The sequence below is a fragment of the Protopterus annectens genome, chromosome 5.part0 (genome assembly GCF_019279795.1).
Source record: "Protopterus annectens isolate FY-2018-M chromosome 5.part0, PAN1.0, whole genome shotgun sequence".
In the NCBI taxonomy this organism is placed as follows: domain Eukaryota; kingdom Metazoa; phylum Chordata; order Ceratodontiformes; family Protopteridae; genus Protopterus; species Protopterus annectens.
The window spans coordinates 1,450,838,247-1,450,857,123 of NC_056735.1; the positions used below are offsets into that span (position 1 = coordinate 1,450,838,247).

The 18,877-nt window shown below is 40.0% G+C and overlaps 1 protein-coding gene across 2 annotated transcripts in view; it reads left to right on the forward strand.

The window, feature by feature from the left end:
• Positions 1-18,877, forward strand: part of AMOTL1 (angiomotin like 1) — a 703,914-nt gene that overhangs the window by 541,076 nt on the left and 143,961 nt on the right. For both annotated transcript variants that reach the window (XM_044071263.1, XM_044071264.1), the window contains exon 7: positions 16,939-17,090. In XM_044071263.1, coding sequence (XP_043927198.1) covers positions 16,939-17,090 — 152 coding nt within the window. The remainder of the gene's footprint in view (positions 1-16,938; positions 17,091-18,877) is intronic.

The window sequence follows — 18,877 nt, forward strand, 5'->3', positions numbered from 1 at the left end:
GTTGTTGTGGCAGTTGCTTCTGGCAAACCTCTGTACATAATGGGCTTTGTTTTTATCACTATAACACCAGATACTTCACCACAGTAGGGCATGCTGCTAGGCCTTTCAATTTACTGGCTTTTGAGTATTTCTGTCCAGATCTTGATTATCACCTGTATTGTCACTTTCCTTTCTTATTCTGGCCTCTTCTGAGAGACAGATGTGTATATATGCTATCTGAGATAAAATATTGTGCTTTTATAACCTGATAAATCTGAATACACATCACCGTGAGCTATAACATTGGTCCGAGTAAGGTGTAGATGAGGTAAACTTTCCATAATCAGAGCAACCCTACGACAGTGCTTTAGCACAAAGACGTGTAGCAACATGGTGAGCTGTCTCTGCAGCCATGCCAAATGCTAATGAAGTATTCCGGTGGTGCAGCCAGTTTAAATTATCCATGTGCTGTCTTCAGTAAGGCATTTATGCAGCTTTGTGATTCAGAGAATTGCTTGATTAAATAAATTAACACAACTGCTCTTGGCTGTTCATGTTAATGAACATCAGCAAAAGCTTGTGTTCACCCATCTTGACAGAGGCAAGTGCCAGGGTGTTTACCAGACAGGTAGTGTTGGGGTGGGGTGTGTGTGTTATATGTGTGGGTTGCATGTGAGAGTGCATGTGTAATTGTGTATGTCTGCTTGGGAGGTCACAGTGGGGGGATTAGTTTTTGGATAGGGTAGATTTGTGTATGTTTGTGTATATGGGTGAATGGCTGAGTGTGTATGCAAATGCAGTTGGGTGGTGTGTGTGTGTGTGTGTGTGTGTGTGTGTGTGTGTGTGTGTGTGTGTGTGTGTGTGTGTGTGTGTGTGTGTGTGTGTGTGTTGGGGGGGCTGTCATACGTCCCAACTCCGCTAGACTAGCAAATAAATCCTGCAAGATTGAGGAGGAACCACTAGACACCATAGATAACTCAAAACATGGTTTCTGGGCTCAATGGATACCAGGGATAACTCTAAAAACATTGTTTTGGGGACCACTGGACACCAGGAATAACTTAAAGATGTGATTTGGGAGGACCACTAGACATCAGGGATACATTTTTATCAAACTGCCTCAACAGCACTAAAACAAGTTGTGTGTGTGTGTGTGTGTGGTGGGGGGGATACTAGACACCAGAGTAAACTTTTCACTTTCATGCCTTACTTAAAAAAGATGTGGGCAGGGAGAACACTATAAACCAGGGATAAATCTTTAAAATTGTGCCTTTATGGCACTTAGGTTTAGAAGGAACACTATACAGCATGAGTAACTTGGCACTGTTGAGATTTAATGACACTTAAAAAGTACATTGGGTGGGGTGGACTAGCCACCAGGGATTATGTTAAATCACGTGCCTTAACAGCAATTACAAAAGACATGGGCAGGGGGGACACTAACCACCAGAGATGACTCTTTAAAATCATTCCGTAACATCATTTAGGGTTGGAGGGAATACTAGATACCAGGGATAATACTGCACTGCTGTGCCTTAACAATACTTAAACAATATGTGTTTGGGGGAGAACACTAGCCTCCAGGGATTATGTTAAACAGCATGATCTGATGTTATCCATGCCATTATTCCTCATTCAAGGGTCCTGGATCCAAAATGGGATCCAGGCTGGCAACTTAGCACAGAAAGATCCAAGGCTAAAGTTCCTCCCTCTCCCATAATCCCCTGCTGCCCTCTAACCCCCACATCTCATTTGCCACGCGTTTGCTATGAACGTGATCCATCTGGTGTGTGTGTGTGTGTGTGTGTGTGTGTGTGTGTGTGTGTGTGTGTGTGTGTGTGTGTGTGTGTGTGTGTGTGTGTGTGTGTGTGTGTGTGTGTGAAGTACTTTAATTTTATTTTGTTAACGTAGCTTAGGTTATCTTGATAGGTTTAACTCCTTTAGTCTCTTTAGTGTAATTACCATTAGTAATTTACATCCCCTCCCTTTGATTTGCCTGTTTTGAGTGTGGTGTAGTTTCTCCCCCATTAGTCTGTTAGTCCATGTTTGACACCCTTTTTGCTGCTAGTGACCCAGTTAGTGTTAGGGCTTTGTTGTTCTTTAAATTATGTCTGAAAAGCCCTCTGGTTTTAAAAAGTGCTCCTCATGCAGTTGGAAGATGCCTAATTCCATCTCACACAAGGACTGCCTGCATTGTTTAGGAGCTCCTCACCTGGAGGTTGAATGCGATGTTTGTGCCGCATTCAATACCAGGGCTTTGGTGGGACCTCCAAAACAAGCTGCTGCTAAAAGGTATGGTACAGGGGGTCCTTTTGTTTCCTCATCAAAGGCTTCCTCTTCTGACCCCTAAGAGTAAGACCCCTTCCATACCACCGGTGGCTCCTAAAAAGCCAAAGCTGCCTGATCATAGATCCCTGGATCTGACTACAGTCCAGGCTATCTCAGGTCCGAGATATTCAGATCCAAGTTCTTCGGATTCTTCTGCTGGTTCCAAGGTCTCCTCAGATCCTGTCAAGACTAGACCAACTTTGCATCCAACCAGTTCATCAGATACGATTGCTCCTTCTGCTAGGCTGCCAGATCCGACAGGCTTGTTGGAGCCACCCATAGTTATCGAAGCTGTAGCCTCATCTAGTTCTTGTAGGCAGTTGTTCCAGTCAGCTTCTAGTCCCTGGAGCCGAACTCTGGATCACTGACGCAGATCCTCGAAGTCTCCAACCAAGTCTACCCACTCCTCAACTTCCTCCAGACGTCCAGGAGTTTGTTGCCTTCCAATATGGACAGGACAATGAGGAGCTTTCTCAAATCCCAGATAAAGCTGAGGCTTCTGGTGTCTCCACCCCACCTGGCTAGGGGAGCCGCTCCAGTTCCAACTCTCCATTCTCCTCTTCCAACCCAAAGGGCATCAGAATCTCGAGACCCGGATAACCATGGTCAGATCTCAGCTGGGTCTGGTATTCCCTTTTTCTCAACCCCCATCATGATCCCTGGTCTGCTGTGCTCTCTGCCCTTGGATCAGAGTGAGCCCCGTGCCAGAGTGGTCAGCAATGGCTCCACAGAGATAGGGTGGGGTCCAGATTTTTTGGTCCAGTATCTTCCTGTGGGGGCTTCGGCCCTTGATAACTCTGGACAGGTATCATCCCAGGGTCATGGTGTTGTATTAAGGCTTGCCTCTCCTCTCCGAGGGACTTCCCCCTCCAGGGTCGGGATGAGACTACTTCCAGCCATCTGTGGGGTAGAGAGTAACTTCTCCAGGACTGGAGCTACATCTTCTGCCCCTCCAAGTCCATCCCTGCCTCTCTCTGCCTTGGGTGGCGAGACTTCTCATCCTGTTCAGGGTCAGCCCTCCTGTTCTATCCTTCAGGGGGTTTCTTCCCCACATCTTCTGAGTCCTCTATGAAGCCCCCACAGAGAAGGCACCTCATAAGAGGAAGTGCAAGAGCAGGCACTTGGACTCACCTTCAGAGTCCCTCACAGAAGACATGGATCTCAATGAAGGAGACGGGTCCCCCAGATCTCTGCCCGATGATATCTCCTTTGGAGACATCCTTGAGATCTTGAAGCAGAAGAGTGGATGGTCTCCTCAACCCCCATCTTCAGAGGCATGTTTCTGAAGGTGTTTGGGATGGGGCCCATCTACTTCCTGGGTGTCCCCCTTGCCAATGAGTTGGTCGAACTTATCGCCAACAGGGTCTGGAAGGAGCCCGACACTGTGCAGACTGTTTCAAATAAACCAACAATTCCCAAAAGAGAACAAGGAATTTTCCCCAAAAAAACTGGAGTCAGGAAGCAAAAGGATTAGCTGCTTTTTCTTTTCTTACTTCTTCTGGCACCTCAGCTACACAAGCCTTCAAGGAATAAAACAGTGCAACTTAAGCAGCCCTTTTATATCCCATTAATTAAATGTGCTAATATATTTCAATTAATACATACCATTTACTACAAAATTTCCACCCAGGCTTAAAGGTGTACCCCCCCAATAAGTGTCAGAAAGAAAGAAACAAAAAAAAGAATCTCTCCAATAATACATATGAAAGTACTTCACAATTATGTCCTACACAATGTACTACACAGTAAAAACATTCACTATTAACAATTGATTAATAAACAATTGATAAATTTATATTAATTATATTAAATTCTACTATTCAACACATATATTTATTTGAAATTTATTTAAATTTGCTTTCAATTGTTTACATATAACTAACCCATTATTGCACGTTTCCCTACTATTGCTGTTACACGTACCAGAACGCTGAAGAAGAAGCTGTCAGCACTTCCCCTATGGACAGTACAAAAATGATGGGCCACTGGACTCTCCAGTCTCCTATTCCTGACATCTCCCAAATGTTCTAATATTCCTGACTTCACTTTTCTCTTTGTTTGTCCTGTGTACCACATCGTGGGTGTACATCCACACGCAGTAATGTAGACAACCCCACAAGAGTCACATTTGAACTCATCTTTTATCCAAAACTTCTTTCCATTAATTACCCAACCATCCACATTTTTTATACTTTTCCATACTTTGCACATTCCACAGGGAAATGCCCCCAGCCTCTTCCCCACTATATTCTGTACTTTCTGATTCAATAATTCCTTTAAGTTACTGAATCGGCCATACAAAAAAGTTACTTTTTTGGGGAACAAATTCCCCACCATTTCATCCCTATAATCGCTGGCCAACACTTATTAACTAACTCTCTTAATGTGTCCGAAAAGGGTGAGAATTTAGTTACATAAAATATAGACTCCACTTTTTCTATTTCTTTAGCTTCGTGAATTTTCTGATGAACCCTGGGACCTCTCAGATCACAGCTTTTATTCACCACCCCTCTGACTTTGTTCAAAGCTGCCTGGATACATAATCTATTTTTTTACCAAAATGAATTCATTTTCTAGGATCTTATTGTCAGAAGTATTTGTCATAGTTCTTTTGAATTCCCCATAAGGTAAAGATTTAATCAAATGCAAAGGATGTGCACTGCTTGCTTCCAAAAAATTATCTGCAGCAGTTGCTTTATGAAAGGGCCTATATTGTAACTTCCCATTTAAATCTGCATAGAATTCCACATCCAGAAATTGCATAATTCTGTCATTAACTCTATATGTAAATTCTAAACCAAAAGAGTTTTGACTTAATATGCTCATGAAATTTTCAAATTCACATTGATCACCCATACACACAAAAATGAAATCATCAATGAAGCGTTTAAACATAACTACATTGTTCTTGACAAAACTTGTTGGATAAATGAACATATTTTCAAAAAAAGCCATAAACAATATAGCATAAGAGGGGGCAAACGTGAGTGTGTGTGTGTGTGTGTGTGTGTGTGTGTGTGTGTGTGTGTGTGTGTGTGTGTGTGTGTGTGTGTGTGTGTGTGTGTGTGTGTGTGTGTGTGTGTCTATTAATATATGCTACAGAAACTCTACTTTTTTATTTAAAAATAATAATAAACTTTCAAAAAACAGAGCCTTCCAAAGAAAGAGTCGGATGGACCGAGAAAAATACAAGGATAATCTGGTACTCTATGCAGAACTAGAGAAAGGTAACTGATTATCCTTCTGTTTCCTCTGTCTTGTGTCTTCCGTATGTTTAACGTCTTCTGATTTCCTTTCTCCATTGCTTCCTCTAAACAGCACCGATGTACTGCATAAGCATGGGAATGAAAGTCCCATATGCACGAGCAGTACCTCAAGAAAGACCCAGGATACTGGAATAAAATGCAGCAGAACACCGTTATACTAGGACATTATTTAAGAAAAGTAAGTCACTTTTTTCTTAAGTAATGTCATTGTATAATAGCAATAACTCACAACTGACTGTGGGTAATGCTGATTTACCCACGGTTGGCTTTGTTTGGTCACTTCCTACTATATGACCATGGAGACCATTAAGAAGCTCATCCACATCACACAGTATTGGTGATAAGGGAATAGTGTCTCCCCATTAAGTATATCATCCCAGATTTCCCAAGGGAAAATGTGTCAGCCCCAATCTAACCATCCAACCTGATTTTAAAGATTGCCAATGAAATATTCTTCTTGATATGCAAGGGGAGAATTTTCCAGAAAGCAGGGCTACATTGAGTTGGGTGTCTGTCCTACCCACTGGTATTGTTAATGTGGTGTAAGTTATGACTTCCAGAATGGGTGATTTCTTTACCATTGGTTCTATTTAGGTGAAGGAGTTCAAACAGTGTGGAGTCATTCATAGCACAGAAAAATAAACCACCTTAGATCACCCCTTAGAAGCCTGCATAAATAGTGGGTTTGGGGATTTAATCTAACAGAGTAAATAAGGGTACCAAGATCTGAGATGTTGTTTTGGCCTCAAAAACTGGTTAAGGTTCTTAGTTAGTTACGTGCAGAAAGAAGCATTATATTCAATGATGGCCCTAATAAGAGGGAATAAAGTAGAACCCAAATATCTCTGGGCCTTAATGGGGTATCATGAAAGATAAGTTGAACATGGTAGAATGATTTTCTAACTGTGACACAGATCCATCCATCCATCCATCCATCCACCCACCCACAACCCCTTTTTCCCATTTTTGCACATGGAGTTGGGGTGTCACTTCTGCAGTGACAAGTGGAATCTGATCCTTCCTTTGTTGACCGTATTAGTGACACTAGGCTAGCAGCCTCTTTTCAGTGGAAGTTCGATCTGGCATTTCTGCTCTTAGGTAAAATTTGGCCAGGCAGTTGGGGAATGTCTCCTACTCTTTTCTATAGTTACCATGGGATCTTTTACATCCATCTGAGCTACAACTAACTCAGGCAGATGGGGCCTCGGTTTAACATCTCATAAGAAGGATAGCACACTCAGGAGTGCATCACCCCCCTTATGATGCACTGCAGTATTAATTGATCTACCTTATGTGGGAATCAAACCCACAGCCTTCTGCAGTAAAGGCAAATATGCTACCTGTTGTGATGTGGTATGTGGTGCTGTTGGATTTACCAAAGGGAACTGTATCGCACATCACTGATCTGCCTTGTATGTGATAAAACCCATAGCCTTCTGCACTAAAGGTGAGAGTGTTCTACCTGTTGCAATATAACATTTGGTGGTGGTGATACTGAATTTATCAAAGGTAAAACTATATTACATTTTTTAGAACTGAGAATAAGCCATGATTAACACTTGAGCATTTGTTGGTCCAGTCCTTGTGGAGAATTTGAGTATCAGTATGGAATTTGAAAACCATCATCAGTAAACTTGGTTAACTATAATTCTATGATATCAGCTTCTGTGTCAGCAAAGTATATGCCAGAGAGGAGGGGGCCCAGACAGAGCAGTGTAACTGTTGACACTGATCACTGTCACTGGTGGTGTTTTCCCTGTCTAGTATAAATACCCATGACATTAACATTGTGGGTTCTGTTAGATCACCAATTAGCTTTGACTCAACTACGTATGAATTAATGTTGAGCTGGGAGCATTTGTCACTAACTCCAACATGAGAAATAAAGTTGAAAGTCTTGCAAGTTCCAAGTAGGCAACATGGAGTATATGCCCTTTATCCATGGCCTCAGCAACCCTTTTAAAGAACTCAAGCCAGGCTGAGCAGAGATAATCTCCCTTTTTCAAAGCTGAACTGGTATTTATCCAAGGATATAAAGTCATGTATATTGTTGTTTATGAGGTTTGATATAATAGCTCCTTAGCCTTGCAAGTAATACTACCGAGATTAATTTGTCTGTAATCCCAGGGTCAGTAGAAGGATCACAGTTATGCAACAGCACCAAAACAGCTGATTTCCGCACCTGAGAGATGTAACCAGTGGTGAGACGCTGGTTGGAGAGTCAATGGAAGGGTTTTGCCAGGTGAGACTTGGTAGTGCCCAGGAAATATTTAGGGATATTACCAGGACCCATGGAATCCGCGGTGGTGGTGCTGCTGTAGCGTTGTCACCTCACAGTAAGATGCTGTCCAGTTCGATTCTCAGCTAGAGCATCTTCTGCGTGGAGACATGCGTGAATGGGCTTACCTTTGTTGAAGGTTGTGTGTCAGGGCTGGTAACTCGGCACGTAAAAATCAACTACCAATCATTAGCGGACCGGAGTTCCACTGTGGCAACCCCTAACCGGGAAAAGCCGAAAGACACAAACAAACCAGGACCCACGGAACTCAAATTTTTTATTATGAAGCATCAAAAGGACTTTTTTGGAAATGATTTTTAGAGGGGAAGTCTGAAGATGACTTGGGGGGTTGAGGGGAGGGTGGATGGAGTGAAGGTGGAAAAGCATTTATTCACAGCAATATTAGCAATATCATTAGGGTCAGAAAAGGAAGTTCCATTAGATGAAAGTTTAGTACAAAATTCTTGTTACTTCTAAGCTTGCTTGTGTACAGTAGTTGAAGAAAGCCTTGTGGTTGTCTTTTGAACTGGCTGTAACTCTATGTTAATAGCTGGTCTTGCATTTCCTAATGGGAAGCTTGAGAGACTTGCTTACCAGTTTTAATTCCTTTTACAGTGTTGAAGCAGAGATCTTTTGTAGATGATACAGAGCTTTTTTTTCTTTTTGCTATAGCATTTTTGGATGTGGGAGTTAGCTTATGGCTAAAGGAAACCATCAAGAAGCTCAGCCACATTGCCCAAAACTGATGAGAAGCAAATAGTGTCCCCCATTAATTTGACTTTCTCCACATAGATGATGTCTGGCCAACATAAAAAGCCGAACATTTACAAGTGGCCAGATGAACAATCCAATCAGTTCCACAATTCCCAAAAAATTTTATATCCTACACTTTACTGGTGTTTTTTCTGGAAAATTGTTTGTTTGCTCACATATCAACATGATGAACAATGTCCACAAGGGAAAGTACCAAAAAGAGTATCCCCCGACAAAGTAAGTTGTTGATATATAGCACCCCCGCTACTGCTATGCTTGAAATGGGAAAAGTGGGAACCCAATGTTTTGCCTTTCCTAAATGAAAATTGACAGCTTGTCCCCAATACCTGTCGTAAACTGTCATTAGCCATGCGGATGTTCCAATGTTTGTGAATAGTTTCCTTAATAACATTGGTGTTCCTCCCAAACCTTGTGATGAACCTGATGGTATCACTAGTGGTCCCCCGAGTTTTGGCCTTATATTCCATTAATGACATCCTGTCATGAGTATTGGCCCAATTGCTGGCAGAAATTATGTCAAAGTCCCTGTATCCCCTAGTTCATAATCTGTTACAGAGATCCTGTTGGGAAAAGTCATATTCATCCTGAGTAGAACTAATTCTCTTCATACGTAGAAATTGGGATCTCAGGATGTTGCGGATGGTATGGCTGCAAGCTGGTAGCATGAAGAAACTTGTTATATTGGGGGTTTTTCCGAAATACCTTTGTTCTAAGAGTATTGTCCAAATTTCTCTGGATTGTAACATGTAAGATGTTGATTTGGTTGCAATCAGAGTTGAGAGTGAACTCTATGCCCCATTTGTTATCATTAAGGTATTGGACAAATTCAAGAAAAAATCCCATATCAGCCCGCCATACCATCCAACAATCATCCAGATATCTCCACCAGATGTCAATTTCGTCAATATATAAATTATGAGAGGGGTCATATATTAGTTGTTCTTCCCGAAAGGCCATGAACAAATCTGCATAGACTGGTGCAAATGATGCACCCATCGCGGTGCCCTGAGTCTGCCAAAAACATTGCCCCTGAAAATAAAATACATTTTTATTGAGCACATGTTCAGCCATATATAGAAGTAGAGTATTAAATCCAGCTGGATATAAGTTGGCACGGTCCAGCCAGAACTGTAAGGCTTGAAGACCGGCCCAATGGGGGATGTTGGTATACAGAGCCTTGACATCAAGGGTACAAAGAAGCCACCCAGGTTCTAATTGTGTATCAGACAATATTTTCAGGAACTGTGTGGTGTCCTGTATGCATGCCCTAATCAGATCCAACAATGGTTTCAGATATTGAGTCAGAAAGGCCGAGAGAGGTTCATTCAATGAACCTATCCCCGAAACAATAGGCCGACCTGGTGGCTTTGTCAATGATTTATGAATTTTAGGCAAAAGATACATAATCTGCTTCTGGGGATCCCTAACAGTTAAATGAGATTTAACTGTCTCTGAGATGATGCCCGCATCAACAGCCTCACTTAAAAATGAATCAATGTCTTTCTTAAAGTTAGGTGTAGGATCAATGGGCATAGCCATGTAATGGCATGGGTTGGGACAACTCTCCCTTACCCTCACTAAGATAATAATCTGTATCTGTCAAAGGAAAAAACTTCAAAGACCAATACATGTAAGGTTCAGTTAAGGCACTTTTAATAACTTGCAGCAAGGAGACAAAAACATGCAAATACAAGATTTTGCCTAACTACTAACAGGAAGCATGCTATTCTTATACTGTTTTACAAGACATGGCCTTCTATGGCTGACGTAATCAAACACAACTTTCAGTATTGTTCTACAGCAGATGTTACTCAGATTTTCTGCTGACATGACTAGATTTGTGAGAAACTTTTTGAGAACAACAACCTGGCCTTGGTGGTCACTAACCCATTACAGGCCCCTATTGTACAATTCTAATACATGTGTTACATTTCAAGGTACTTTTCTAACTCAGGCATAAGCAAATGCTGATTACAGTTCATATTTTCAAGCAGTCTTTGTTCTAATTATCTATAGCTTCTCCAGCTGTGTATTTTCTCACAGCACAAGCAGAACTTCTTATCTAAGCCTCATAACATTTATACAAGTAGTATTGTTCTATTCATTATTTTCCTAACACAAGCAGAAATCATCTGCTTCTCAGTAAATTTCCAAGCATAAGCAAAGATTTTAGCTGACAATAGAAGGTCAGAAAGCATCTGCAGTTTGTACAGATTTATGCAGTATGAAATAGAATACATGTGTTAACCCTTTTCAAGCTCTAAATGCACTAAGCATATTACTAATACACACATTAATACATATTTTTCTGACAGTATCCAATATGACTACTGCCCTCCCTTGTTTGCAGGTACAGTAACAGTCTTACGATTATCCTTTAACTCCTGTAATGCTTTACTTTCCCTACTTGTTAAGTTGTGACCCAATACTAAAAAATCACCAGTGTTGAAATGTATATCCCTAAGGACAGCCTGTAAAAATATATGGACCTATGTTTGTTCATGGGTGGCTGAAAATCAGACTTAAGAAATCTAAACTCAGTAGACCTTTGAGAATTATTGCCGAAATCAAAAAACAATTTGAGATTAAATCTACAGCAAAAGACATATAAGTCAGATATCATACAGGTTTCATCCACAAAAAAGCCGGGCACAAAATTCAAACCTTTATTAAGGAGCTGCTTCTGTTCCTGCATTAAAATCACATTGGAGATCGTCAAAACATTACAATTATTGTCATTTAGTGCGACATCAGGGTCTGTTGTAATCCCTCCAACGTAACTATTCCTGTTCTTGTTTCTGTGTTTCCTCCCACCCCGCCTCCTGCTGTATCTAAAGGGTGGTCTACATTGTGTTGCTTTTTGGGGGTGGGTGATTCCCGGGTGCTGGCATTATCAATATCAGTGACTGAGGACTCCTCAGCCGATGTACTACTATAATAAGTATCTGTCTTTCTTAAAATGGACCAAGGTCTCTTCCTACTAGTGGCCCCAACTGGCCTACCGGTCTCAACAAACTTGACATTTTTGGAAACCTCAAATGGTTTGCCCCTGTGATAGTCCGTTACATCCCTGTTGAACTTTCGTATTTTTTTGTCCTGTGTTTGCTTCTCAAAGGTAAGTAACTCCTTTGATAACTTGTTAAGACAAGCTTTTGGTTTCATCACAATGTTTCTTCATTTCTACAATATTCATATCAATCATTCGCTCATAATATGAGCTAAGGATATGAACAAAGGACATGGAAGCCAGCTGAAGTGCCAGGTTCCAATCCTTAAGTAGTTCATCTTCCATCTTGCCCACTAGGGGCTGTATTCGGACACTGAGTTTTCTGGGAGTAATTTTCTTGTTCTGATAGGCTTTGAAAAGCTTCAGATGCCATATATTCGTTCTGAGGGTTTTCATCCCCCTACCAAGTTTGTTAAATGCCAGATTGCAGCCATCAACTGGATCTGTATTGAGTGCATCCTGATCAGTGCCACTCTCATTCATAATCCCAAACACTCTTATATCATTTTTGTTGGCACATAAACTATTCAAGATAGTCTCAAAATTCATGACCGTAAGCTCACAATCCAACCAAATAATGTTCCAGCACAATACAACAGCCCAGATCGCACCAGAGGATCAGTAATCTGCCCAACCAATGCCACCAAAGGAGCCACTTATCAAACAGTATAAATGTGTATATTTCCCCTAAAAATAGAACCCCCAAAAAAAGGGATGGAATACGAAAGTTCAACAGGGAGAGCAGTCCCAAAATAAGTAAAAATACAGTCACAACGCTTGTTGAGATCAGAGGTCCAGAGGCCAGTAGGCAAGAGAGGACACATCAAATTAGTGAATTGACAAAAGATTCAGTACTAGACTGTAGTTGGTCGACCCCTATGCCAAACACAATATTTACAGAACAACCAGAGCCCCTTCAAATTGGTAAACCAGTGTAAATAATTAATACTATTAATGTACTGTAAAAATCCAAATATCCAAAATAAATTTTTGCTAATATTAATTCCCTACCTCAACCATAAATTTGGCACAGTATATCTACCTAAACTAAGCACCATAAAATATGTCAAATGTGTAGAAGTACTTCATGAAAAAAGGGAATCTGGATACCAGAAAGTCATATAATTGGCCCTCCAACTATATTGTATTATATTACTTTCAAATATCTAGAAATAAATAAATGTGTAGGCTTGAAGTTGTTGACAAAACCCTCCCAGTTGTATTCAAATCCAAATCCAAAACCCGTAAGATGTTCCTTATTAAACTCCAATGTCAGTCACGGCTGTTATAATAGCATCTACCCACTCCACAATCCTATAAGGGAAAGCTTAGCCAAGCACTCGGAGAACCCACACCTAAATATAAATAAACATATGACTGGATCGGAAAATCCTTACCTAAGGAAAAAGCAAAAAATACAGAAGAAATAGGACCATTGCAACAAAGTTATAGCAAAAATGCCCGTACTATAACAATCGTTGATCCTATTCCGATCAGCCTCAGAAAACTGTGGTCAGCCATGAAAAATGAGTAATCCATCCAACAATTGTTGGGCAAAAGTAGTACCAATCTGATTGAAAAAACAAGAGAGAAACATGCAATGATGTCCTTTAACTATATAAACTATAGTGGTTCCCCTAATGTTACTCTGAGAATGACTAAAAAAATTTTTTGAGAGAAACATGCAAAGACGTCCTATAGCTATGTAAGCTATGGTAGTTCCCCTAACATTACCCTAGAGATGTTTATACATTGGCATATGCAAATAATATTATAATATCCCATACAGATAAATGAACAGAAAACACAATTCCAAGCCCCATATAAGTGTATGTCAAGTAAAGAACAAATATGCATAGACCTCACAGTCTGATATATATTCCTAACAGTATCACCAAATATCCACAGTTTCACAATATTATAGATGTTGCAAGAACAAAAATGTAATGATACAGATCAAATATGTGGTCGCCTTGAGGCAAAAAGTCAAACAACACCATTCCCAGCTGTTAAAAGGGAAACAGTCTTAAACAAATGTTCACGGCCCAATATATCATCAAAAACATTCATTCAAATGTACTAAATCCAAGTATGAAATGCTTAAGCCCAGCAGAGTTGCCAGTAGTCCACAAGTAGCCTGTATTTTATATAGTTCAAGATGAACAAAGTAGTATTGTTCCAGTTATGATGTCCAGTCCCGAACACAAGTTGTCAAATATGGGAGATTTCCAAGTAGCAGAATACCACCAAGCAGGCCGGCCGAAATACCACTATGAGATCATAAACCAAATGCAAATAAAGCGAGTGATCTGGGCCCAAACCAACATGACTGTAAGCCCCAAACGAATGCATCCACACTGCACCATTGTAAAGCCAAAAAACAGTACCTGCACAGAACATAAGCATTAAATCCTATGTGTGTAGATAATCCTCACAGATTCAATGCCCCAAGGTAAAAATGACAAGAAAAGCTTCTCACACCACCATCTTGCGATTTCGGTAACAGCAAACATATATTCAGTGTAGATATGGAATAAAGTCCAAAAGAAATGCTGGTACTGATATTACATTTTTTGGGGAATTGTGGAACTGATTGGATTGTTTATCTGGACACTTGTAAATGTTTGGCTTTTTATGTTGGCCAGACATCTCATCCACTGAAAATACGTATGTCAGAACATCGGAGTGACATACGTAATAAACGTGAAACCAATGCTCTCTATAGACACTGCATGACACATACTAGTGTGGATTTTCATTTCTTAATAATTGACAGAATTGCTGGTAACAGAAACAACATGCAGGGATGGCACAGTATTTTAAATAAGAAAGAAAAATATTGGATTATCAAGCTGGGGGACTTTTCCCACCTGGACTAAATGATCATCTGTAGTATTATATTGTCATCTTTGTATGTTATTTTACCATTTTTGCCCTATCTGAATGTTTTTCACTTGATTGAAGGAAGTGATGCTGTTGATTGGGGGGCTGTTTTTTTCCATTGGTGAATGGGTCCATTTATGAAGGGATGATACTAATTGTTTTATGGTATTCCGCTGATGAAGGCAGTTATGCCAAAACCGGTATTGAGGATTAAACCTTGAATTGCCTACTATATGGCTTAATTTTGAGTCTTTTTTGCCTTTAACAGCTGAGTGCTGGCCATCTGTGTGTGGTTACAAAAGCTAGAACAAACACGTTGCAAGGATAAACAACACCACAGCAATAGCGTAATAATCTTTGTTGACTGGGGCAATATTTTAGAAAGGCCACACCTAGTAGCACCATGGGCTCAGTAGTAATGAATGAATGGCTCTGCTCCTGCAACTGTGGAGATAGAATCTGGGTGGTTCCAATGAATGAGCGAATAGGCGAATGAGTATAACTACATTACAACAAAGAGTAGTGTTAATAAAAATTCTAATTCTAAGGCTATGAAAACATTTTTTTTTTTTTTGAAAGCCGTTGGAAAAAAAAAAATACTTCAACCAGAATCAGAACACATTTCTGGATCAACTCCTCCAATGCGGATGAGACATAGGCATTAATGACTTTAAATCATTAGTTTGAAAAAGAAAAGCAGACTATAGTAAAACTATAGTTGATAAAAATATATGAAAAAAAAAAGCTAAACCTATTATTTAATGAATGATATCCCCATGAAAGAAAAATAGCCTAATTAAAACCATCTACTTTCAACCCTCAGTTAAATCACACTTTGAAAGTGAGTTTTTATGAAGAGTGACAAAGGTGACAAGGTGGGAACCTAGTGATAATGTCACAGGAGAAATATAAAATTAAAATGTTAGAGATGTTAAATAACATTGAAGAATATGAACAGATTCCTCTTTAAAAACAATTTTTACCATTTGCATTTTTTCTTGACATTTGTATTACAACATAATTACTTTGTCTTTGGTAATAATCACTATAGATCATATAATTTAGTGATGTCATGGTGGGAGGATGAATTTCTCAAACCGTTAAAACATAATTTGTTGATGAATTTCTTGTAGCAATTAACAACGGTTGATTTTTTTAAAAAATTCAAAAAAGGGAAACTGGCTTAAAATTTTTTTTTATCCTTTTTTTGGTGGGGATTCCATAGGAACTAGATTTCAAAAGTAGTTTTTTTAGGAAAATACTTTACAAATGGATATTTACACTTTAAAAGTGGACATCCACTACACACTAAAAGAATGTTCATCAAGCTTTTTTTAATACAGTTAATTTGGTTTCCTTAGGTACCAGTAATAATGAAGGCAAAAAATAAAAATGTGATTTGTTCTCTCGATATGACTATAGATAGTGAACTCTTAATGACTCCATTAATATTAAATGTTTTGAAAAAAAAAAAAAATTAGATAAAAAAATTATTATAACATTTTTTTTTTAGATTGTGTCTTTAAATGAATCTGATTATTTTTATTGGATAATTGGTTGTTCATTAAGTATGGGGTATTTAAATGATGTTTTTAAAGTTGTCATGTATTCTGAAGAAGTTTGCGTTGTTGTTTGCTTTTTTTTTGCTGCAATTGTTCTCTTCCTCATCTACTGTTTATGGTTTGGTCTTTGTGGATTATTTTATTCATCTGTGTGTGGTTCCTGATTTGGTTTGGTCCTGCATTTGCCGTACATACAGAGCTGTTCCACTACTGCATGGTGATCTAAGACCACCCACTACCACAATGTCTAGGTGGAGGAACAGTGATGCAAATGGACAGCTCCAGGGCAAACATTCAGCCACCAAGCCGTGAACTTTATAATTCTCACTGCAGGTGCATGGGAGCATGCACTTGCTCTAGGAAGATACTGTGGTTTCTGCAGCGAAACAGTTCTTTTGTTTCCTACCCAGAGAGAAGGGTTAGGGCCTGTACCATATGTTTTCATTGTGAGGACACTAGCAAGACTGCAAAGTACCTCTGTGGCTGTCCAAATGACAGATCCTCCAGATGACTCTCACCCCCCCCCCCCGTGGGTAACCAGTAAATGAACAAGCTCAAGCTCCATTGAGGGTGGTTTGACAGTCAGCAAGCATGGGGATAAATAAGACATTGAAAAAGTACTAAGTAAAAGTCCTCTGAGTTGAAACAAAGCTGTGCTCTTATGCCTAGAATGTACTTCACTACCAGGAAGACCATGGTCTATATCACTCAACAGTTCTTCTTTTGAACTGCTATTACTGTGCTGTGTACACCAAAGTTTTGTAACACTTGCCATGTTTGTGTTGACAGAAGTGATATAGCACTAGGGTTAGTTTTTGTGAAGCAGTCTGAAAAGACACTTCTTTCATCCATTTGTTTCAGGCAGAGAGTACACAAAGGAGAAGGAGAAAGAGAAGCTGGAAGTGGAGCTTGCAATGCTGCGGTCAAGCAATGAGGACCAGAGAAGGCATATTGAAATCCTTGACCAAGCACTAAGCAATGCCCAAGCCAAGGTGGTCAAATTGGAGGAAGAGGTGAGATGAAAATTTGATTCTCTCTCTTTTTTTTATCTTGGATATTAAGTATTAAATGGTAAATTATAAAGCAAAAGCAATATTAATGGGTGAATTCTAACACAGAAACCAAAATGGTTATGGCCAGCTTTAATACTCATTGACTAGAGCTCACCCTTACATCAGTATTGTTAACATCTGTGCTATTTTTTTTTTCAATTTTTAAGTAGATTGTTGTTGCTGCAATGCTAAGGTTAATCTCAAGTGCTGGAATGGAGATTATATGTTGTGGTTTCACACCAATGGCAAAAACCTGAATATATTTCTCTGTTCGTAACTGATATATATCTGGAAGCCCATGCATACATGACCCAATATACTGTGGATTCACAAGAGAAAGGTAATTTTCCATCACTTCATTATATTGTTTGAAATGTAGCAGAGTTTTTAACTGCATAGTCATAGTCTTGAACAAGGGTATGTCTGTGGTTGTAATCTATTTGGAGTTTACAGAGACATTTGATACCGTAGCACATAAAGGCTAGTAAACAATATGGCATTTTTGTAGCCGATGCAAGGAAAAGAGAGTTACTAATTCAGTAACATGTCATGCTCTTCTGAAACCTGTCCTTTTCTGTGTAACGAAATAGAGTTGCCATCTGCTCCCTCTCTTTTTTTGCAGGGCATTCATGATTTGGGGCAGCTGTGTCCTGATGGATAAAGCCCTGCATGTGACCTAGATGATCTGTGTTCAATTAGCAACCCATGTGCTGGAGACGCTGATGTTTATTTGTTTGTTTGTCTTTCGGCGTTTCCCGGTTAGAGGTCGCCACAGCGGAACTCTGGTCCGCTAATGATTGGCATTTGTTTTTTATGGTGTTGAGTTGCCAGCCCGACGCCCAACCTTCAACGAAGGCACGCCCATTCAAAGCATGTCTTTCGAACGTCCACTCTACCGCGGGGAGGACATGCAGACTCCACACAGAAGGCACTCACAACCCAAGCCGAGAATCGAAAGGGAGAACCTCTTGCTGTGAGGCAACAATGCTACCGCTGCACCACAGCGGAAGTGCTGGAGGCACTGATATGGGGTGAAAAAGAATGGCACAGCACTGTCTGCTTACCTCTCTCAGGGAAAGATGGAGTGCCCCATTTCATGACGTCTGGTGGACAGCAGAAGGCTGGTGATAGTGTCTTTTACCAGAAAAATGTGATAAAAGTAGCACATCACCACACAGGTGAAGGAAGCTCCCTTAAAATGGCCATTGCATGCATACCTCTGCATATGTCACCCCAGCATGTCAGGTTTAAGACTGTCTGAGGAAGAAAAAACAGCCGATTGCACTATGACAGCCCTCTGCACTCACTCCCTCCCTCTCCTGGTAACAGGGCAGTTCACAACCCAATAACTGTGAGGCTTTCCTTTGTGGAAAAAGAAGACCTATCCTGCTGAAGCAGGACATTCAGGTATGCCCCAGTTGCAGTGACCCTTGGGAAGATAGACTGCTAGGATGTATAGGTGCCAGGCATCAGTAAAGTTAGCAAAACCAGAACAAAAGAACTGGAGAACTGGAGGTTGAGTAGGTTTCCACACCTTTCTTTAAAACAAATAACAAAAGATTTAGCATTTTCATCCCAGTGCAACTGGGGACTTCATCAGAATCTGAATCAGTAAAGTTAGGACATACATAAATAAATAAATAAAATATCCTGATATTTTAGGGAACACAAGTCATTATTTTGCCGATAAAGCAAAAACAAGTCGTTTACATTGGTGTGGCTTGTCTAGAAAATTTTCCACATTTCAT